Source organism: Danaus plexippus, chromosome 14, assembly GCF_018135715.1.
Source record: "Danaus plexippus chromosome 14, MEX_DaPlex, whole genome shotgun sequence".
Lineage (NCBI taxonomy): Eukaryota > Metazoa > Arthropoda > Insecta > Lepidoptera > Nymphalidae > Danaus > Danaus plexippus.
In genome coordinates, this window is record NC_083546.1 from 2,757,605 (window position 1) to 2,780,077 (window position 22,473).

Here is a 22,473-nt window from a genome sequence, read left to right on the forward strand (position 1 = left end):
ACTGACTCTATATAAGTAGCAGTATGAGTATTCTACTAATGATAATATATGAATTAAACCCAGCTGAGGCTGTTAGGTTAAAGGTTAAAAGTTCATTGGCACAAGTACGGAGAAACTGTTATTTGAAGGTCATATACATATGTAAAATTTTCTTCGTATTATCTGTTGAACAAATAAAAGTTTTAAATAGAAGAGCTTGTAATATAATAAGTACTTAGAATAACAAGTATTATAATTATATTAACAAGAAAAATAACAAAATAATTATTTAATGACAAGTGCTTAAGAAATTTAATATTTTTTTTTATTTCTAAACGTGATCGTTGTAAATGTATGTACTTGTTTTAATTTCTAAACGCAAAAAGACAAACGTCATAATGACATCTGATATAGAAAAAAAAATCACACATCCCGTTTGTTATTTCCTAGCTGTTGTTAATTTGCATACATAATGCGCTTCCTCCGTACCTTAGACAGAACAATGGATCTAGATGGAGGCATCACAATTAGGACACCATTGTGTTACTAAACTAGAATAATCTGTAGGGAAATGTGATTTAGAAAGCTGAATTGTAATTATATAGAACGTATACGATATATATTATATATATATAACAAGCAACGTTTTTTTAAACAACAAATTCACGGGTCATTGATACCAAAAAGATCCCAAGGTAAAGTTAATGCCTCTCCGATGCTACTTCATTTTAATTCGAAGCCTTAAGTCAGCTTTAAATTACGCTTTTTGCTTATAACACCCTCGACGGCTCTCCCGGTTTAGGGCACGGGATACTTTTTCTAGTGCGAAGTAACATTGTACCTTTAGGCGACCCCAGGGGGTGCTTCTGGACCCTTAACGTTTACGACTACCCGATTGCTTTTCTATGAAGGGCCTGGAAATGATCGCGACAAAAACAGCTGGTGATTCTGATAGTTCGGATCAGCTTCCCGAGTTATTGGTTTTATTACTTCCTGACCACTTGACTTCACATCTGACATCTAGTTTGATAGGTAATTTATTGGTCCACTTCAAAAGTGTGAAATTAATATATCCTTGTATTGAGTGTTGCCAGAAATTTGTTATTTTTTTTTTTTTGTTATTTTCTATGCACATATGTCAGCCAGGAAATAACCGATTTATTAGTTTTTAATCATTTGCCATATCATTTATACATAAGATAAAAAAATATTTACAAATATGTTTTTTTAATATACACAAGTATGCCGAATTATAACTAACTTAAAATTATAACTACATTTAATTTAACAAAAGTCAACTTTACGAGCGCATTTAAATATAAAATACTGTAATAAGCAAACAGCTAAATGTCGACTTAAAAAGAAAATCATAAAACCACAGATTAGTATATTAAATAAAACGAGTAGTAAATGAAAAAAAAGGCTCATGCTGTGACAATAAATTTGCCAAACATTTTGACATAAAAGAACATTTGTAGACAAGAAAAGGTCTTCAGTAGGCCTTTGGAGCTAACCGCAGTATGACAATGACACCGCCTCAAACACAGTAAGCACTTACCGTATTGTGATCATGTTTCTTGGATTTCATGACAAATAACTGTACTCGTATAAGGAAGCATGAGTTTGCGAAATGCGTATTGTTTTTGTAGGTACTGACTCTAAGAATTCAACACATTGAATATAAATTTCTAAAAGAAAGAACGTAATTTCTGTCCTTAGTGGTTTCATTGAAAGTTCATTACAAGTGATGTTAATATTAAACAGTATTATTTTTAGTTTAGTTTAGTTTTAAAATAATAAAATCCGCGTAGTATATCCGAAAATATATTAGTTTCATTTAAATTAATAAAACTCGCGAAAGTCTTAGATCTCAGTATTATTTTTAGTTGTTACAAAAAATTACGCTAACCTCTAAGAAAGTCGTTTGAAATAAGCTGTCTATTCTAACGTTACTTATTATCTAGAAAAAATACACGATACAGATTCAAACAGTTACTTTTTATATTAAGACAGAATTAATTAGACGGTATGTACACAATTGTAAAAATAGGTATGTACTTAAATTAATATATATATTTTTTTGTATTTTAAACAAAATATAACAAAGACAAAAATAATGTGAAAATAAACTTGAATTATATTATTTTAATTACTGATTTGTTATCCGACGTTTAAATTCGTTGCAGCACATGGAGACGAGATAAAATAATTGCATCCGAAACTTAGAGATAAATTAAAAAATATATATACATATTTATTAAAAATCCTTATTTACTTCACAATAATTTCGTTTAAGCAGTAAGCGTTATAACTTTTAGAAAATATAAAATTATATAAGTTTCGGTTGACAGCAGAAATGACACGTATTAAGAAAAACCAAATTCAGTGGCGTACTAAATAAATAATAAGCTTCAAAATCCATTTGCCGGAGTTTCAACATTTTTTCCGTTCCATTACAGCGGTGCGATGGCAATTTGAAAATATTGAATAAGTAATATAATGCTTCCCGAAATATGAACATAGATTATGAAAATAAATGCAGAATTTTCGTTATGAATTATACCTATTAAGACAGAATGTGGCACAAATTACGATCAAATGTAAACTGTCATTTCATATCTTATTGTTTTTATTTGGTATCATTAATTCGAAAATTATAATCTTTATTGTATTTAAATATTTTTTTGAATCATTGCTTAGTATTACAAAATCACAATTCGAAATCTATTGTTAATAAAGTATCTTATTATAAATTATAATATCTTTTATTGCCCTTTAATTTCTCCCTTCTACAAAGCCAGCTGTAATGCGACATGCGACACGTGGACGATAGAAATTTACGGTTATAATAGTTTCATTTCAAAGTGCTTTAAAATGTGCTTGAATGTGTCAGACTTATTTGATTAGTTTAAATGTCATATCTGCTTCAATTATTCTATGATCTCTACTGATATGGCAAGAGCTAAACGCATTATGAGGAGTTTTCTCTCGTTTATTATTGTACAGCTGTCAAAATTACTTTTCAAAGTGCGGTGAGTTTGATTTAAAATATGCATACTGTCGTTACGAATTTTGTCTTTCTATTCTCACTTTGCTAAGTGGTTAATGAGAATTTTAACCTTTTTTGTTATCTTCGCTACAAAATATTATACTTTAAAGGAATAAAACATTAAGATATTAGAAATAAAAAAACGAGTTATGCCACTAAATTTTCGTCTCAATAAAATCAAAACAATTATAAATAACTAAAATACAAAAATATTATAATTTTCATAATATTTTTTTTTTTTTTAAATAAACATCATTCGGTATTCCTTATTCTTTTTAAAAGAAATTAATCGATAGTTTCTTTTTTAAGTACTAACTATAGTCGAGTTATAGAAACTTTGTATATGTCTATAACATATCATTCACATCAGGGAGATGTTTAATTAAATAGGGATATATTTCGTTTTTATAACTATAGATCTTTATAATAAAGTCCTTAACTAAATACATAACTCAATTAGAAGCATAAATAAATACAACTTTATTCTTCGTTAACAATATTGAAGGTGTGTGACCCATCTGAACAACTGACAGACAACTATCAAACAACTGACAGAAATTACCAGTTTAAAATATGCTCAGCAAATATATATTAAGAAAGTTAATATCAGTGATAATTGTTAATTTATTATATATTTTTATTTTCCGCGCTATTTATTTATTTTTTCCTTTCATAACCTTCATATCATGTGACAATACAAAGAGAACGCATAACAAAATAATGAAATCTTTACATATATATATATATATATATATATATATATAAATAATGCTCGCTACTTCGTCCGTCCGGGCGAACTCTGTTCCGCCTTAGAAACCGTAACTGCCATTGGACATACTACTGTTACTAAAGATACAAACCGGTCAAGAACTTTGATTTGATAAGTTGCCTTTTTTTTTCAATTCGATCGTAGGACATTTGTATCGTGCGTTAAGAACAACTCGATTCAGTCATTAATTTAGACAAAATCAGTTGAATTGTTCCAAGTATCTGGATTAAACACGAACAATGAGCACATTCATTTAGTTTTCATTCGAATAAAAAGTTTACTCGTCTAACAATTATTTTTTTTTTTAAAAACATTGAAGATTATTTTTTCTATGCCACTTAATAAGTTTAAAGAATGTGTAAGAAAATAAAACTACCTAAATCTGTGTTTTCATTGATTTTCGCATATAGGACCATTTATTTTTCATGTATGCAGGTGTTTACATATGTAGGTATTAATTAATATAATTTGATTGTAAATGAGAAAATGTTCGATGCCTTTTTATGTGGGTTTTTTTTACGTTAAATCGAAGAAATCGATTCAAATTTATCTCTTGGGATCTATGAGAATTCTTATCACTTATGTTGCAAAATAAATAAATTAATTAATGCAATTAACTATTTCATCACGATGTTATGTTTTAAATTATAAATGTTTACGTTGGGTACATTGTATGGTCATTTACCTTATAAAAATATATTTTTTTTGCAATATTAAACTCCAAACTCATTTCTGACTTCATTAGCAAAATTCTTATTCGACCTCCTAACCGAGTCTTTAAAATTCGGCTTCATATTAAATTTTAGAGGGTTAAATTCATTTATTATAAAAGGTTATATTCTCATTTTCTATACTTTATAACTTCAAAAAAAAATTAAAAATCTATTAAGGGATAACTCAGAGACGACATGAATACGAGAAATGCAAACTAACAAGTTCCTAACAATAAACAAATCAAAATTTAAATGAGACTAGTAAGAATTCTTTGATCAATGATACAAGCTTTATTCTCGTGAAACATCTTGACAATCATATATATAGGTTTTCGTAAATTAAAATAATAAGAGACAATCGGTTATAAGTGAAAATATGTAACGACCTGTACCGTTATTAATATTACAATAGCGCAATTTAGAGCCATATAAAATCGTAGTAATATATCACAACGCCCCCTCAAACGGCAAAATAACAAACCTTGGGCGACAAGTGGCTCAAAATCGCCATATGACTACGGTGTCAGTGCGACCATTTATCATCTGAGATGTGACAACTGAATTTATTTATATAAAAAAACAAACAAAGCCACCCTGTCCCGTGGATAACAATTTTGTTCTACTAGTACTTTTATCACAGAGCAGTCAGATAAATTTTCAAGACGTTAAATATAGATTTTTCTTGAGTGTAATATTTACAACATACGGTATATAGTTTTATATTAATATACTTAGATAATAAAGGACAATTTATTTGAACATTGAGCACATAAAATGGGTAATAATTAAAGAACAAAAAAATATTTATTTTAAATAAATAATGTTGAAAACAAATAAAAATAAAACATCTTATTTGGCTCTATTATACCCTACTCTGTGCTCTATAGTCAAAATCTGAGGGGCAGCGCCATTATGGAGGGTGAGATACAATGAAAAGATAGCAATTTGATATTCAGGCCACATTTTTAATAAGCACCAGGTCCAGTAATGGCTGAGTTGCCCACTCTTTATCTTTGTTATTTTTATTAATAAATAAACATTACTGCCCTTTTATTAATTAGAGATCGATCTGCCTAAAATTATATAAACAAGATCAACTTTTCAATACATTCGCCTTTAAGCTAGAATCACGTCTTAAAACATGATTCTGTTACGTATCACTTGTCTCAATGAATGTATTACCAACATTTTAATCAGAACCAGTACTGAACAGTCTATGATAGAATGAACGTGAAACAGAATTATGTTTTCGTCTTTCCCTGCCGTATATGGCATTATGCATTGAAACTCGATTGTTACTTAACGAGGTATTGTAACACATCTGTTAGCAGTACACTGTAGTGGCTTTTTGTGTTTTTTGACGTTGACGGCCAACCCATCCCGTTTATAGACTAAGCAAGTGTTGCAAATGTTCCGGTTTCGTACATTAAGCACTTTTAATAAACTGCATTTTTTTTTTCTTATCTCTAACTTTATTTTAACCTACTGCTTCCTCCGGTGATTGATTGCTTGTTCTTCCTATCTAATAAGCAAACTTAAACAATACAACTTAGCTGAACTTAGACTAAGTAACTAGTATCGCTTAATTAGTATTTGGCTTCCACCCTGTTCAACTTGCTAGACCTAATTAGCAGTCTTGTACTGTTTCAAATAGTGGTCACGTGTGTAATGTATACATAATAATACATAACCATTTGCTTTAAACAAAGAAAAAAGTTTATATATGCTATCAATGAACCCACATTTTTTTCTTTGCCAATACTATATATATAATTAATTGCATTAAATTCAAGCATGACCTTAGAATTAGAGTATATATTTTTATTATATCTATGTCTAGAATTTTATATAATAGTTAAAGAAATAACCTTAAAACATAGAAAGTCTTTACTATCTATTTGATCCTGATGAAATCCGCTGTAAAAAGTTCTAAATATTGTCTTATTTTTTTCTTTCTTATCTTTCTTATATACCTATCTAAAAACTACTTGTCTTATTTTAAATCTTGAAAATATGCATAAAAAGTGGGCATTAATTGATCCTTGTAAAATTTACCAATATCTTTAGCAATGACCGATGATTCTACAGAGTATCCAAACAGCTTTTCTAGGTAAACTATTTTCTTTCTACTTAAGCTAGATGTAATTTAAAAAACGACGTCTTTAGATAGTTTTTTAATTTTGTTCCTCTTTACAGTAATGCTTGTTTAATAATATTTATCGTATATTATAGTTAGTTATTATCAATGCGTGTGTTAATATCCGGGTAGCCGCCAGTTAGAGGTCGTGCTAATTAAATACGAATCTCAAGACAATACGCTGAGATTTCAAAAGTGTTGCCACACTAGGTGCATTTTATTTAGTTTATAAAATATTTTCCAACGTGCATAATACGTAATACATTAGGAATATTAAAATTTGAGATAAAAAGTCTTGGATTTTAAACCCCTTTTTTTTTAATGAAATATAAAGTTATAATTATTATAAAACTGTTTAAGATAACTTAAGACAAAATGTATACCCAAATATTTAAGAGGAGGCCATTTTTAGAAACAAATTGATTTTTTATAATCTATAGTATACAACCGTATATTGTATACCCTGAGCTTAAAAAACCAGATGAACATATAACAAATATTTAAATGTGCATACAAAAGACGTACTGTGACTCGTCCATCTACTCTAAACTAGAGGAAGTTATAATTTATGAAGGGAGTTCCGGCCCTCGCCTTCGGGTTCGACTAGACGTAACACACCTCATATATAATGCAAAACGTCTGAGATCACCTTTACACTAACATCTACTTAACGAAGGAAATTACTTAGACTTTAAACCGATGCCTTTAAGTTATAGTTATTATCTGATTCAGCTCCTTGTCTCTATGTAATGTAGGATAATGATAATGAGATGTAAGACTTTCGAAAGTATTCATTTAAATGAAACTAATATTTTTCGGATTACTATCCGTATTTTATTATTTTAAATACTACATACTCCCGACGTTTAGGTTACTTTGCAGCAACCGTGATCACGGACAGACGAGATGTGAGTGTCTCTCGTATGTGATCTGATGTGAATGTCTTCAATGTTTTAGAAACACTTACCTCCTTTTTAAGATATTAAACCTTTAAGACGGAAACAAACATTTATGATAAATATTATTTTATAAAAAAAATATCTTACCCATGCATTTTATCCAGAAAACAATAATTTGTCGGTGAAGTCATTTCAAAGTTATAATAAAAACTCTATGGGGATGGCTTTTGAAGAACCTACTCCTTTATCAATGTAAAATATATACTTACCTACAATAATTAGACTGATCTGAACACAAACACTATCCGATGCTAAAAAAGTAAAAGTAATAGAAATCTCGATATCTTGTTTAAGTTTTTCTGTTATTTTAATTATTTTTTTTTTTTTTACATTTTCAATGGACCTAAAAGAAATACGGTAACCGTACATCTGCGCACTTGCACCTGTTCATTTATCTTTAATCCAAAAAAGTGTCCCTTAAATCCTGAAATTATAGGGGATTTTTTTGTTGAATAATATGTTTATTATAAAACTTAACTAGCGTGCTAATATTTGTAACTGAATTTTAAGAAGTTTTTCCTTTCACACTTGTTTACAGAGACATCTATCGATACCTATCAAGTAACTATGGGCCATTGCCTAAAGTCTTCTGTGTTAGTTTGTAGTAGACCGTCTAACTACTAGATGGCACTCTCAACAATTTTTTATTTAATAATAATTTTATTAAAATTTCCCTGATTGTCCGTAAACACATATAATAAAAAAAAATACTTATACTTTTATTAACATCATATCATTATATTATTTAATGTAAATATTAATACACAAAAAAATCATCAAAATTCCGATGCAGCTTTTAGTTCTCATTACGTTGTTTTTCGTAAAAGGCACGTCTTTACCGCCGGTGTATGCCGATATTTTAGTGTAAACTCCTGGTTGTACACCACACACTCCACCCCATGCTACTACACCCACTAGAACACCATAACACACCAATGGTCCACCTGAATCACCCTGTGGTTTCACATGCAATGTAATAACATTCTTATATGGTACGTATGTAAACAAAGTAAATTAAAATTATATCAAGACGAAAGTCATTTATACTTTCATTTAAAGAGAAATTAATGTATAAGAACACATCGTGATCTAAGTGGTAATGAGGCTTTGTATATATCACGAATTCTATAAAAACTATACGCTATGATAATGGTGTAACAATGTCGTAAAAAAACGGTTCTCATCGAACCAAGATAAGTCAAACCTGACAACTATCTTTCCCAGACGCACCAGCACATAGACTAGATGGGTGCAAATATTCTTCATAATAAAACATTTTACACGCATCCATAGTGACTATTGGTACGCACACCGCATTCAGTCTGAGAGAGGCTTTTGACTGTAATCAAAGAAAACTTTACATTTTTTAAAATTTTGATAGAAAATACTACGGAATTCTTTGTTTACACTAATAAAAGTCTTGGTTAAGAGTACGTTTATCGCAAAATAAGGACTTGTTTATACAATTGAAGTATAAAATTACATTTTCCTTGAGACCAAATCCGGACACAGAGCATTGTAAACCTTTCTCAATCTTTTTATCTCTTTTCAAATTATACAGTCGGATCGGCTTCACCGTGTCTGTTATCACAAAAGGACTAGCAACCTGGACAAAAAAAAACACATCGTAAATATGAATAGATAACCAAGAAAAACAATATTCATAATTGTTTTCGAAACAAAAAAATTAAGTTCTAAGACTACGTTATAAAATATAAATTAATTTTTATTGTAGTTGAATGCTGATTCGCTCTTGCCTTTTACGAAAAATATATCTGTTCATATCTATTTATTTTTCTGGTTAAAAAAAATATATATATACACTGTAGTTTCTAATATGATCTCCTTCATATAAGAATAAATATAATAAATGAAAAGTCTGACAAAACAGCCACTACAACTATGTGTGAATACAACATTTTAGGCCTAGTTATTCTGCTTTTTTTTCATCAAGCGACAATCATAGACACATCTCCGTATTACCTCTACAATAGCAAAATCGTGTTCGAATAATTTTTGATCATAAAACTTGTGCTTGTAAACATTTTTTATATTGCGCCACTGTTCGCCTTTTGTTGATTGAAACATCGTGGCCGTCGTCTTCATAGTACCGGCAACTACTTTTCGTATTGAAAGTTTTTTAAAGTGTCCTTGACTGTAAAATGTCGTTCTTAATTAAATATCGTATTAAAGATTTCCCACAATGAATTGCATAATTTAGTTTTGAGTACATATATATCTGTTTACTGTCTACTGAGTTTTTCGAATATTCCAAGCCGATGGTATATTTCAAAGACTTGCTGTACTATTTATTTAGTACTAGATTTCTTTGTCTACTGATGCCTATATTTTCAACGCTTTCTATACATAAGTCTTCGTACATATCGAATCGTCAATAATTTTTATATTCAATCCAAGATACAAGCTCGTCCAAAGGGTGTGGACACTTTGTTGTACACATAATTTTTCAAAAACAACGTGTGCAGTGTTTTATACAATACGACACACTAACCTATCAATAAAGCAGTGTGCTGCAGTAACCACATATGTCATTGTTATAAGAGAACCACCACAGAACGCTGACCAAATAAAGCCATATAAAATATGTTTTCGTATTGCAACCTGAAATTTAAACGAGCAGTAGAACGAGTTAACAAATTTAAACTGTTATTTTTGTCTTCCATCCATCCTATACCTCTAGTATATAGTTCGCCAAGTTATAGTTTTATATCTGTTAACTTTTTAAATGTATAAACAGTTTTAAGTGATGACAGAAAATCTAAGCGAACAAATAAATCAAAAACAACGTTGCACAATAACTAATAATTATCTACATTAAAATATAGAAACAAAACTAAACAGTAGTAAAAAGCATCACAGTCTGCCCACTCAGACTTTGACATATACGCTTATAAAATCATAAAACTTACTTGGTAAGGAGCTTGTGTTATATTTATTTCTTGGCCTCCTAAAACTTTAAGAGGGCATTTGTCCATGTAAGCTTCAACTCGACTATTTTCCTCTAAAATTAACTAAAATTGGAAAAAATTATAACATACTCTTTTGGGACTATTCTCTTAATCAACTGAAGCAAACTTACGCTGAAATTGAAAGTGTTTTCATCTTCTTCAAGAAAAGGTACAAATTGGCTGATAGTTTTTTTTGTTACGACTTCAAGACACATTATTAAGGTAAACAAATATTTTAAACATTTCATTAATAAAACTTTTAATCTGTCACGGTCTTAAATTTTGTCCTCCAAAGTTTTTTGACACTGACTCAAGAAAATATCTTTAGATTCTGTCACTGTAACTGAAATATTTGTGTGTAAGAGTTTAACATGACATTCACCTACTCTAAAAGCTTGCGACCTTTTAATGTATTTGAATAATCTCTTAGTAACAGATAACCAATTAAAGAATATTTTCTAAATTAATCTTCAAAGAATAAAATGTCCCATATTATTTTTAAAAGGACAAGTTACTAAACTCTGATGCAATTAAATTGTGCTGTATAAAAAAATTAGGATAATGGAAAGTAATTAAAAGAAAACCCCAAATTTTCCTACAAACATTGTCGATATATTTGCCAACGGTGCTATTTAAATTTCAATTATATATTTTAATAAAATATGAAATATCTTCCGTCCTTTTATCCTCTTTACTAAATAAAAAAAGAGCAGTTTGATGGACACTAGTTGTCATTTTCTATTTTTATTTCGTAATACAATCAATGTTTACAATAAATCATTTTTTATATTTTTTTATTTACATATCTTCAGCTTTTGCGTTTTCACCTAATGTCTCTGATGATGACGTAGAGTATGTTCCGCGTGTCGTGAATGGTTATCCCGCAAAACTAGGCGATGTACCCTATCAGGTATATCTGTATTTGTTGCTGTATTCACTTATAGCCCTCCCTTATTATTCAGAAATACAGGAATGAGTTGATTCATCTTGGATTTCAACTAGAAAATTATAAAAATTCACCAAATGTCCTCCAATTTAATTTATTATGCTCATTGTCAAATTTCTTACAATAACTTTATTTGTGAATAATGTATAAATGTGTGGCAACTTTTAGGTTGCCTTCAAAGCACTCATTCAACGACCCAGACTTTGCAAAACTTTTTGTGGGGGCGTCATCATGACACCGAAGACATTACTTTCTGCAGCTCACTGTTTTGTAAACAATGCAAATTTTTGTCAGAAAATATTGTGTAGCAGCGGGTAAATTTTCTGATTTATCAATAATCAATTTATCTAAAGTCATGTGGACTCCCGTGGACTTTACATGATGCAGAAGTTACAGACCTGATGTACTTTTATGTATCTTCAAACTCTTTGTATTTGCAAAATAATTTCATTTACCAAGATATATAAACTTTTCAGAAGCTTAAGGTCTCTGTCGGGCAAGTTTGCTGTAGCAGGTAATTTAAGAAATGTAGATTTCTACCCACTTGTAGAATCTGATACAACTGGCCAATGGAGAAAATTAAGAAAAATAGTTTATCCATGGACCTATACATTCCCTAGAGATGATATTGCTATTGTGGTAAAAGATTTCTACACTTAATTTTCATTAAAAGATCTTAAAAACCAACAATTATATGCTAAGAATTTTTCGAATATATTCTGTTTTGTTCATAGTTCCTACGTTCTCCATTTATCTACAACAGCTTTGTAAACTATGTACCTATTGCAAGTAAATCAGTTGACTACCAGGGAAAGTGCCTGGTGTCCGGATATGGGCGAATATCCCAGAAGGTCTGTAACAAATAATATTTCATTTTCTGAGACAAAACAAACGATCATCTGTTTATTCCAACCTCGTTAAAGGCTTTAGTTTGTAACTGATAAATTTAATGAAAAATTAACAAGACTGGCGCATTTGTTCTAGTGGTGCTATTAGATTAGATAATATCCCAAATATTAAAATCTAAAACCTTGGATACACGGAAAGAAGTAAAAGTCATATTTTTTTTTTATTTTCACGTAAAGTATACTATAGAATTTAGTATAGACATATGTTTTTGCAGATTATAAAATGATCTATAGTCGTGACGCTAAGACTTTTTCTCTTAACAAAAACATTGCTGACAAATAGCGATTTTATAAAATTTAATAATTTTTGTAGTTAATCAATTTAATGGTTTACATTTTTATTTTTAAATATAAATCAGAAATCATTAACCTTGAATAATTGTGGACCACTTGCAGGATTGATGCGGATTTTTTATATTATTTCTAGTGGTATTTACTTTTCGCAGATGCCTTCGGTATATAGATTATACATATATATGTATAGACTTGGCTATGTCAAAGATTTTGTATGTTTGCTTGACCATTACTTATAAATTAATATTTGATAAAGATTTCTATAAATAACTTGTAGGACTCGTCGGATAAACTTCTTTTAGCCCAATTAGATCTAATCCCAATGCGAGCGTGTAACAGAAAACACCGGCGGAATATGCGAAGATTCGTTTGCACGTCCAGTTTATTCACAGATGTTGGAAAGGTAGGAAAGTATTTACTCCCCCAACGGAATATCTTAATCTTTCGATGAATTTATGTTTCATTTAAAGAAATTAAAGTTTTTCAAATAATCAACTACTTGAAACTTACTGCAAAAATTATTCAAAAAAATATTATTTCTCCAGGGTGATTCTGGTGGACCGTTGGTGTGTTCAAACACTGGTGACCCAAATGAAGAGCCTGGGAAAGGAGTTCTTATCGGTGTAGTGAGTGGACATCGGTACGGAGCAGGCTCATTCTTTACCCGAGTCTCATCTTACTACAAATACGTTAAAAGGAACAAATCGAATAAATTACACTTCAAATACAGCGTTGTTATAATAATAGAAACAACGATTTTGCTATTTTGATTTCATTTTTATTAATTCCAGTGTTTTAAAAATACTACAGAAAGTAATACTAAAAATCTAAGACACTGCAGAAGCTTAATTAGGCCTATTTCTGACTATCTATGAACCATTGAGTAGCAGAGGCGGAATGTGTTAGGTAAAGAAGAACATCCCATGTCACTGAGTGACTCTACGCCGACTAAAACTCCCGAATTTATATATTTTTATGGATCTTAAATTTCACGACAATTCCGTCAACTTCTTTCAATTTGAACCTAGTTATGAATAAACCAAATAAAATCTTAATCAGTAAAGTATTTACATCAACCAGTGTATAGGACTTAAAATTGTATTTTCGTCGAATAGAACAAGTTTCATATCGTATTAAAATAATTAATAGACTTTTAATTAGTGTATGATGTTCTGAAACAGCTCGTGACTTCTGAGTGTTATAAACTCGATACTTCTTTTTATCACTTATGATAAAACATTTCTTAAATAAAGAGGACACAAATATTGAATATAGCATATTAAAGAAACAAATATTATTTAGGATAACTAGTGGATTTTCCGGAAAGTAAGTACAGATTTTTAATGAAATTGCAAAACAACAATTCATATTTGAAGATATTTATAAAAATACCTATGCCACATTCTGTTACTCATCCTTTTTGTATCTCTCTTGTTACCTTAATATTCTGTCCTTATATGACTTCTCAAATTTTCGGTAATAAAGTTAGATATTTTTTTTTTCTCGATCAGAGTTTTAATTTTTCTGTTAAGAGAATTTTTGCACTGATAAGAGTAGTTGAAAATTAGGGAGCTTAAGGTCTTAAGAGTATGGATGGAGCTATATAATATATGGCAGAAAAAATAAATGCCTTTTCGATTCGCTAATTTTGGACGTATTTGTTCGGTTGCCGTCTCTATCTTATTGGAAAAAAACTTTCCTGAATTTGTGGTCGTATCTCATAAAAAGCTTATAATATAATAGAAGACTCTCTTATGCATTGTCTAACTGGGCTTTCATGACCTTCAATATTGAAATCTCAAGTTTTAAAACAAAAAAACAACTTCCGCACCATTCTATCGACTTTAGCACTTTAGCCAGAAACTTATCTTGTTTGAAATTTTAAAGCCCTTTTTGCTGTTTTGGAAAATGTGAAACATTTAACACAGACACACAGACACAAACAGAAAAGTTAAGATATCTTTATTTTTGTGAGTATATGTAAAACTCATTTGTTTTCAATAAATCCAGTTTTAAAAGCTTTTTTAGTACCATATATCTAATAACGGCAAGAACTTTATAGATAATCTATTCATAGCAAATAAAATAATACATTGTTTAAACACATAGCCTTACCAATCTTACAATAAAGCAATTATCCCATATATTATAGTTATAAGATAACCACCTCAGAATACTGACCAAGTTTACCCATTCTTAGGTCTGATTTTTCTTCTTACTAAATATGACTACGATCTTGTAGATATTTCGTAACATATTCTTTGTATTTTTTTACTTAAACTTTGTAACTTACATATAGTGTTTTTTTTATCTTCTACAAAAGGAACGGAGTTTTAGCAATTTTTCATATTTCAAAACTCAGATTTATGGGAAATTAATTTATTAGTGTCAGACAAGACTATAGCCACGGGATGTTGACAGTTGGTCAAATATTTTATATCTACTGATTCTGTCACTGTAACTGTTGATATATTACACATATAGATCATAAATCATATGAAAAATTTATTTATTATATCACAAACCCAAAACAACAGCAAACATATTATAAAACACTGCTAAATTATACTACTCAACTTATTTATTGTATCAATATAGTCAAGGTGACATTACTTACCTTGGCTGATTTTTGACAAATTCCACAAAAATTATGAAAATTTCTGTGTTCTCTTTTTAAATAACATTTTTCACACTATTACGCTATGCCATCTTTAGTTTAAGTTTAAAGCAGCTGTCAGTTCTTACAATGTTCGCAAAAAATCATATATTCTATTTTTTCATAAACATATCCTTAGCTTTATCGTTTCAAACGAATACCTCCGATTATGACGACGATTACGTTCCTCGTGTCATCAACGGTTATCCTGCAAAACTAGGTGATGCACCCTATCAGGTATTTCAGTATTTTTTTCACATTTCATATGTCCATGAGTACTATGTTTTTAAAAAGAAACAATCTTTTTGGAATAAACTAGCGTAGACTCAGTAACACTTATCTTGATATTGCAAAATAGTTGAAACATAAGCTTACATACATACATATACGTATATACATACATAAGTATAAATCTATATTTCGATTATTTAAAATCGAATGTGTACTAATATAGATTTATTTAAATTTCCGAATGTTATCAAATATCTTCTTAAATACATGTAATAACATTTACTACAATCTTTGAATCTGACGTAACTTTTAGGTTGCCTTCAAATCACTGATAAGACGACCCAGACTTTACAATACTTTTTGTGGAGGCGTCATCATGACACCAACAAAATTGCTCTCCGCAGCTCACTGTTTTGTAACCAAGGGCAATTTTTGTCAGAGATTAATATATAAGGGGGGGTAAATTTTTTACTTATCAAAACATCAAATCTGTTAACTATTCAAGGCCTGTTACCTATCTGTTAACTCAATTTCAAACTCTTTATATTAAATAAGTAGATTTATCTATTAAGATAAATATTTTCCAGAATATTAATATCTATGAGGAATAAATATGCTGTAGCAGGTCATTTGAAAAATGTAGATTTTCGCCCCTTTATAGACTCGAACTCCAATGGACAGTGGAGAAGATTGAGAGGAGCTAGCTATCCATCGACTTATAAATTCCCCAGAGATGATATTGCTATTGTGGTAATAAAATATATTTTTAAGATGTCTATAGAACTCACAGTTATTTTTATATCTATATATTGTTTATAGTTCATACGTTCTCCATTTAATTTCAATAACTTCGTCAACAATATACCTATTGCAAGTACACTAGTTGACTACGAAGGTAAATGCCTGGCGTCCGGATTTGGACGAATATCCCAAAAGGTCTGTAAAAATGAATATATCCATATTTGATTCTATAAATTATATTAATTAAAAATTCTTACATTGTAAAAAGATTCACCAGGCACCTTAAAAATTAAGAGACGAATTCACTACCTATGTCTCAATGACGATTTCCGATGATTGTATTGTTGTAGAAATCATCGGATAAACTCCTTTTGGCGGAACTAGAACTAATACCTATGAAAGAGTGTGACAGAAGGCATCGACAAAATATGAGAAAATTCGTTTGCACGTCCAGTATAGTGTCGGATGTTGATAAGGTAATGGACGTTATTTCTCAAAGGATCACATTATTGAAATTAAATCTCATTTAAAGAAATAATAATTTATCAATTTATTACTTAGCTGAAAGACTTGCTCTAATCCATTTTTTATCGTTTGAAGTTCTGCAACGGATAATAGTTTCAACTTTCTTTAGGGTGATTCTGGTGGACCCTTGGTGTGTACAAACACTGGTGATCCAAACGAAGAGTTAGGGAAAGGAGTTCTTATCGGTATAGTGAGTGGACATCGGTACGGAGCTGGCACATTCTTTACCCGAGTCTCATCTTATTACAAATATATTATGGAAACCAACAAATCGAACAGATTGAACTCCAGAATTAGCATTGTTATATTAATACAAACAAAAATGTTCCTATTTTGATCTCGTTTTTTAATACCGTTAAAAAAAGGAACTCAAATATACGCTAAAACAATATAGGAACTTAATCTAGTAAATTTTTTTATTAATTCGTACTCAGTTATAATCAAGTCTGATTGTGTCTAATACTGAGATTACTTTGAATCATCTTATGAATCTCCCATTCCGTGAAAATCTAGCAATTTTACTCAATTACGTACAGAGGCAGTTCTCGTACTTACGGCATGTACGGTTGTCGAAATACGCGACGTAAGTCGAAACATGTTTTTTTTATATGTTTACGTATAAAAGTCGAGGTTCAGGACCCACGCGAACTGAAAATTGAAAAAAAAATGCATTTACAAAAAAGGATAATATCCTTCCCGTCGTAGAAGTATGTATGTATATAAATACATACTTTATTATCAAAACTAAGTTTTTAACATAATTATGTAATATATACTATAAAATCGCTAGTTACTTTAGTATTGGTGTGTAATTAATTTTAATAATATATAATGATTAAAAAAGGTCGTTGATCTCGGTACTAATGAATTCTCCTAGGCCGGAAATCGAAACAAATGACGTATGCATGAGGAATAGTGTCAAAGCATTGTTCGACGTACCTTGAAACGAGGTAAATCGAGACGTCGTAAGTGGAGGACTGTCTGTAATTACCTAATCACAAGTAATCAAAGTTGTAGACGTCCATAATCTACAGTGACCCCTTGCCATCAGGCGGGATGAACGAATCTTTTGGTCGAGTTTGAGAAAATGGTACATACCTATACAGCTGAATCGAGTCCAACGGAACCAACAAATTTTTGAAAGTGGTCTATTTATAGAAAAAAGCTTGGATATCTTTTATCTAAGTCGATTAGCATATTGGTCTCAATATGTTAATTTAAAAAAAATAGAATATAGTTAATATAACACCATACTTATTTTAGTAGTACAGTATTCATAACTTCGGAGTAACACTCCTTTGTTTGTAGTGACTCGGTCCACTGTCCTTTCTTGTTATCATTTCTCATTCGTGATTATTCTTTGTTTAAGGAAATCTGAAAAAACATTTTTCTACCATTATTAATAATAAAAATAAAGTAAAGCACTACTCTACAAAATGATACCTACCAACAATACAGAAGTTATAACATGCAGTTTTGACATAATATCTTAAAGACACAAGAGAACCACCACGATCACTGATATCATATTACCACTTAATATATTCGCCTTTAGAAACCTGCAATTTTAGATTTAAACTCATTAAACTATGAGAGATTTTGTTATAAATATGTATCATTAAAGTCTTTTTATATTTTTACTATAACTAGACGCAGACGATTAAACACAAAACAAATTTCTACTCTTTAAAGTTATCTAAAATTATGTTAGGTAGAATTTAACACAAAAATTTGTCAAAAATTGTATACTATGCATGTAACACTTTCGTTAAAATTTAAATATAAATTTTGCAACGGTTTCTCCATTTTTAATATAAGAAATCAGCACTAAGAGATGTTTATTAACTTTTTAACTTATTTAACTCTTTAATTAAACAAAATTTCCTGATTCATTTCCAAGCTCTTCCGGAGGTATTTTGACATTTATTAGTATCTTCTAATGCGTCCTCTGATTCTGTCATTGTAACTTATATTTTTTTGTATAAAGGTTTTATATGAAATTTCTTCGCAAAGCTTTTTTCCCGACAAATTATTTGGATAAACTTATTATCATGTTGTTGGGCTAATTACATTAAAATGTTGTATATGTTTAAGTTATAATTTTTTACAAAACAGTATCATTTATTATTGCTCTTTTATTATCTTTGATTTAATTTACACTAAACTGTCAATTGTATAAAATAAATGTTTACAATAATTCGTTTATTGCTTTTTATAATTTATATTTCCTCAACTTTATCGTTTCCACCTAACGTGTCTGATGATGACGTGGAGTACGTTCCGCGTGTCGTGAATGGTTATCCGGCAAAACTAGGCGATGTACCCTATCAGGTAATTTAGTACTAGTTTTATAGGATGAAATTTATTTGGGACCCTAATTCATTCACGAGTAACCTCCATTTAAATAAAACATAATTTTCGGATTTAACTTCTGATTCTGTGACACTTGCATCTAGTTTTCACACACACACAGTTTTATATATGTTCAACGTGGATCTTGACTCTATAATAATTACAATAAAACTCTATATTTCTTCAAAATGAATTTTATACCCTTTGCTATCGAATTCAGAGCTAATTCTATTAAATTTAATATATACTTTAAAATTATCATAAATTTCAGGTTGCTTTCAAATCAGTAGTTCAACGGCCCAGACTTTGTAAAACCTTTTGTGGAGGTGTCATTATGACACCAACGAAGTTGCTTTCTGCAGCTCATTGTTTTGTGGAGAAGGGCAATATTTGTCAGAGACTATTATATGGCACGGGGTAATTATTGTTATTAATGAAATAACTTAAACCAAACTGATTCTCGCACTTGCACTTACAGAAATCAGACTGATGAATAGTTAACTCCACTTGCTCACATAAATGACACGACTCGCATGAATAAATTTATTTACGCAAACATAAATTTTTCAGATCCTTAAGATCATTAATGGACAAGTACGCCGTAGCAGGTAATTTAAGAAATACAGATTTTCGCCCCCGTGCGGACTCGAATAATCAAGGACAATGGAGAAAATTAAAAAGAGTTGTTTACCCAAAAACCTATAAATTCCCCAAAGATGATATTGCTGTAGTGGTAATAAAAAAACTTTTGTAAGATCTTTTTAAAATATGTGACTAGAAAATTAAGAATATTTTTTATTGCTTTCTTAAATGTTTTACAGTTCCTACGTTCTCCGTTTATTTATAACAGTTATGTCAACTATGTACCTATTGCAAGGAAATTAGTCGACTACCACGGAGAGTGTCTGGTGTCCGGATTTGGACGCATTTCTCATAAGGTCGGTAACAAGTGCTATTTAAAACACGCAAACTATAAAACCTGCAAAATTATATATATTAATAAGATAAGAAACCACCGACTTTAGTTTCAATTATAAATTTATTAATAAATAGGCTTCATCGGATAAACTTCTATTGGCGAATTTAAAACTTATGCCAATGAAAGTGTGTAACAGAAGGCACCGACAGAATATGAGACGATTCGTTTGCACCTCTAGTCAAGTGACGGATGTTGGAAAGGTAATGGCTGTTTTTCCAAATAAAATATTCTTCTACTTCAATTTATTTATATACCATCCAAAGAGACAATTTCTCTTAAAATAATCAGTTGGATAATTTTGTGAATTGCATGTTTTTTACTGATGGAACTTTAACATTGGATACCAGTTTTAAATATGTACCTATACATTTATAGGGTGATTCTGGTGGACCGTTGGTGTGTGCAAACACTGGTGATCCGAATGAACAGCCTGGGAAAGGAATTCTTGTCGGTATAGTGAGTGGACATCGATACGGATCAGGCTCATTCTTTACCCGAGTCTCATCTTATTACAAATATATACAACTTAGCAAATCAAATAGATTACACTCTAGAATTAGCATTGTTATAATAATACAAACAATAATATTGCTGTTTTGATTTCGTTTTTTTTTTATATCAGTTTCAAAAAAATACTAGAATATAAGTTAAGACAACATAGGAGCTCAATTTGGCGTGTGTCTGATTATCCGTGACCCACTGATAGTACAGGCCAATCCTGTTATGTAAAGAAGGCAGTCCTATGTTAATGAGTGATGTTACACCAACTAAAACTCCCAAATGTGGGTCTTCTAATGGGTCTTCCGTTCCATGACAAACCAGTCCACCGCCTTCAGCTGCCTATAAATTATTTAATAATCGGTTTATTGACACTAAACAAATACCCAGTTGTAGGTGAGATCAAATCAATATCCTCATAGTATAAACAATATACAAATAAGGTTGTTGATTATAATGAAAAATTAAGAATAATATAACTTACTGTTGAAGTCAACTTCATAACATCGTACTTGGTGCAATAATACAGATCACAATTTCTTAATAATCTGTGCTCGCAACTAATTTTTTCGATAATTGTTAAGGAGACCTTATGTAGTGTCTTTGATTGCGACCAACTCTTAAGTAAATGAAACAAAAGATTATTATAACAGAAATTTCCTATAAACAAATGTTACGTTTCTAGAAATCATCTACCGTTGTAGATTTCAAGGCTATCCCTGTACAAAGCCCATCAAAATTTTGGTTCCATTTAGTGTACGGAATTTTATTGACAATATCATTCATTACCCAAGGCGTATCTACTTCCTGAAAGCAAAAAAAAATATATAAATTGCCCAAATACATTATTATGGTATTAAAATTAGTTCTACAACTTACAACTACAGCCAAGTTATACGCAGGGAATCTATAAAACCGCTGGGTATAAAGATGTCCGATAGATCTCCATTGCTGATTTCCATCTGATATCGGTTGCTTCGCGAAAGTAGTCAACAGACCAGCCGCTATTCTTAATTTATTGAAGTTACGTTTTCTTCTGTGACATAAATGATGGAGATCAAAAATTGTCCATTAATATTTCATTGAAATATCGTTCCTACCTTTTTCTGTTTGTAAGAAAACAGTGTGTAGATGTAAGCACCCTTCTTTCAGTAATAATACTTCCTGAGCAGAAGGCTTTATATATTAACTTCCATTTATTGTGAAGATAACAAATAAATACCTAAGGAACAAAAAAAAAGATTTAAATAAATTTGAAAATCTGCAATAATATTTGTGTAAATAAATAAAAAAAATTGTAACATGATGTTTGATTTCGCCCAAATCCACTTCCCTGGATCCATGTCCCGATTGTCGTCTTACATACTGGAACAAATAGCATGGAATTTAAACGGCTCATGGCTCCCTTTAATGTAAATTACATCAAACAAATGTGATAATACTAAACGCAATAATTTCTTATATGAAGAATATATATATGTTAAAATTATAATACCTCTAAGGAATTATTTGGTACGACCAAACCTTCAGCTATATATAAAAAACAAAAGGTTACTATTAAGTAAATAATCGTTTTTAAAAACGTTTTACTTTAAGGGAATAAATATTTCTGCAGAATTATACAAATTTCCAATTCTTTGTTCACATAAAATTCAATACATTTGACAGTGTGATGTCAGATTGTTTCTTAACATCACTCTACAATACATGACATGTTTTATCTGTTTCCGTTTATTAAAAAAAAAAGATTGGCCACTCTAAATATGAA

The 22,473-nt window shown here is 30.1% G+C and overlaps 5 protein-coding genes across 5 annotated transcripts; 3 read left to right on the top strand and 2 right to left on the bottom strand.

Moving 5' to 3' along the window:
• Positions 1–8,329: 8,329 nt before the first annotated feature.
• Positions 8,330–10,889, bottom strand: LOC116769809 (trypsin-7-like). The gene is made up of 7 exons (XM_061522621.1): positions 10,707–10,889; positions 10,537–10,638; positions 10,119–10,228; positions 9,590–9,761; positions 9,090–9,212; positions 8,811–8,945; positions 8,330–8,560 (listed from the first exon to the last, which is right to left on the bottom strand). The coding sequence occupies exons 1-7, from the start codon at positions 10,821–10,823 to the stop codon at positions 8,348–8,350; spliced, it is 972 nt and encodes a 323-aa protein (XP_061378605.1). The 5' UTR covers positions 10,824–10,889; the 3' UTR covers positions 8,330–8,347.
• A 432-nt stretch (positions 10,890–11,321) lies between these two features.
• On the top strand, positions 11,322–13,520 carry LOC116769868 (transmembrane protease serine 9-like). Its single transcript, XM_061522617.1, has 6 exons — positions 11,322–11,485; positions 11,690–11,835; positions 11,998–12,160; positions 12,256–12,372; positions 13,001–13,126; positions 13,269–13,520. The coding sequence occupies exons 1-6, from the start codon at positions 11,339–11,341 to the stop codon at positions 13,491–13,493; spliced, it is 924 nt and encodes a 307-aa protein (XP_061378601.1). The 5' UTR covers positions 11,322–11,338; the 3' UTR covers positions 13,494–13,520.
• Positions 13,521–15,469: 1,949 nt separating this feature from the next.
• Positions 15,470–17,213, top strand: LOC133319185 (trypsin-3-like). The gene is made up of 6 exons (XM_061522646.1): positions 15,470–15,616; positions 15,924–16,069; positions 16,198–16,360; positions 16,430–16,546; positions 16,702–16,827; positions 16,986–17,213. Exons 1-6 carry the CDS (start codon positions 15,470–15,472, stop codon positions 17,211–17,213), a joined length of 927 nt encoding a protein of 308 aa, XP_061378630.1.
• Positions 17,214–19,052: 1,839 nt separating this feature from the next.
• Positions 19,053–20,897, top strand: LOC133319153 (trypsin I-P1-like). The gene is made up of 6 exons (XM_061522541.1): positions 19,053–19,207; positions 19,500–19,645; positions 19,799–19,961; positions 20,050–20,166; positions 20,282–20,407; positions 20,583–20,897. The coding sequence occupies exons 1-6, from the start codon at positions 19,061–19,063 to the stop codon at positions 20,805–20,807; spliced, it is 924 nt and encodes a 307-aa protein (XP_061378525.1). The 5' UTR covers positions 19,053–19,060; the 3' UTR covers positions 20,808–20,897.
• LOC116769867 (coagulation factor IX-like) lies at positions 20,808–22,399 on the bottom strand. Its single transcript, XM_032661072.2, has 8 exons — positions 22,365–22,399; positions 22,201–22,294; positions 22,008–22,070; positions 21,806–21,927; positions 21,585–21,741; positions 21,402–21,512; positions 21,190–21,324; positions 20,808–21,047 (listed from the first exon to the last, which is right to left on the bottom strand). The coding sequence occupies exons 1-8, from the start codon at positions 22,397–22,399 to the stop codon at positions 20,832–20,834; spliced, it is 933 nt and encodes a 310-aa protein (XP_032516963.2). The 3' UTR covers positions 20,808–20,831.
• Between the last annotated feature and the right edge of the window lie 74 nt (positions 22,400–22,473).

Coding starts and splice junctions, on each gene's coding strand:
- LOC116769809 (XM_061522621.1), bottom strand. CDS start 10,823: ATGAAATGTTTAAAATATTTGTTTACCTTAATAATGTGTCTTGAAGTC. Junction 10,639..10,706: donor AAAACACTTTCAATTTCAGC/GTAAGTTTGCTT, acceptor TTCCAATTTTAG/TTAATTTTAGAGGAAAATAG. Junction 9,213..9,589: donor ACGATTTTGCTATTGTAGAG/GTAATACGGAGA, acceptor TTTTTTGTCCAG/GTTGCTAGTCCTTTTGTGAT.
- LOC116769868 (XM_061522617.1), top strand. CDS start 11,339: ATGTTTACAATAAATCATTTTTTATATTTTTTTATTTACATATCTTCA. Junction 11,486..11,689: donor TAGGCGATGTACCCTATCAG/GTATATCTGTAT, acceptor GGCAACTTTTAG/GTTGCCTTCAAAGCACTCAT. Junction 12,161..12,255: donor GAGATGATATTGCTATTGTG/GTAAAAGATTTC, acceptor TTTTGTTCATAG/TTCCTACGTTCTCCATTTAT.
- LOC133319185 (XM_061522646.1), top strand. CDS start 15,470: ATGTTCGCAAAAAATCATATATTCTATTTTTTCATAAACATATCCTTA. Junction 15,617..15,923: donor TAGGTGATGCACCCTATCAG/GTATTTCAGTAT, acceptor CGTAACTTTTAG/GTTGCCTTCAAATCACTGAT. Junction 16,828..16,985: donor TAGTGTCGGATGTTGATAAG/GTAATGGACGTT, acceptor AACTTTCTTTAG/GGTGATTCTGGTGGACCCTT.
- LOC133319153 (XM_061522541.1), top strand. CDS start 19,061: ATGTTTACAATAATTCGTTTATTGCTTTTTATAATTTATATTTCCTCA. Junction 19,962..20,049: donor AAGATGATATTGCTGTAGTG/GTAATAAAAAAA, acceptor AATGTTTTACAG/TTCCTACGTTCTCCGTTTAT. Junction 20,408..20,582: donor AAGTGACGGATGTTGGAAAG/GTAATGGCTGTT, acceptor ATACATTTATAG/GGTGATTCTGGTGGACCGTT.
- LOC116769867 (XM_032661072.2), bottom strand. CDS start 22,399: ATGTTAAGAAACAATCTGACATCACACTGTCAAAT. Junction 21,513..21,584: donor CGTATAACTTGGCTGTAGTT/GTAAGTTGTAGA, acceptor TTTTGCTTTCAG/GAAGTAGATACGCCTTGGGT. Junction 21,048..21,189: donor TTATGAAGTTGACTTCAACA/GTAAGTTATATT, acceptor AATAATTTATAG/GCAGCTGAAGGCGGTGGACT.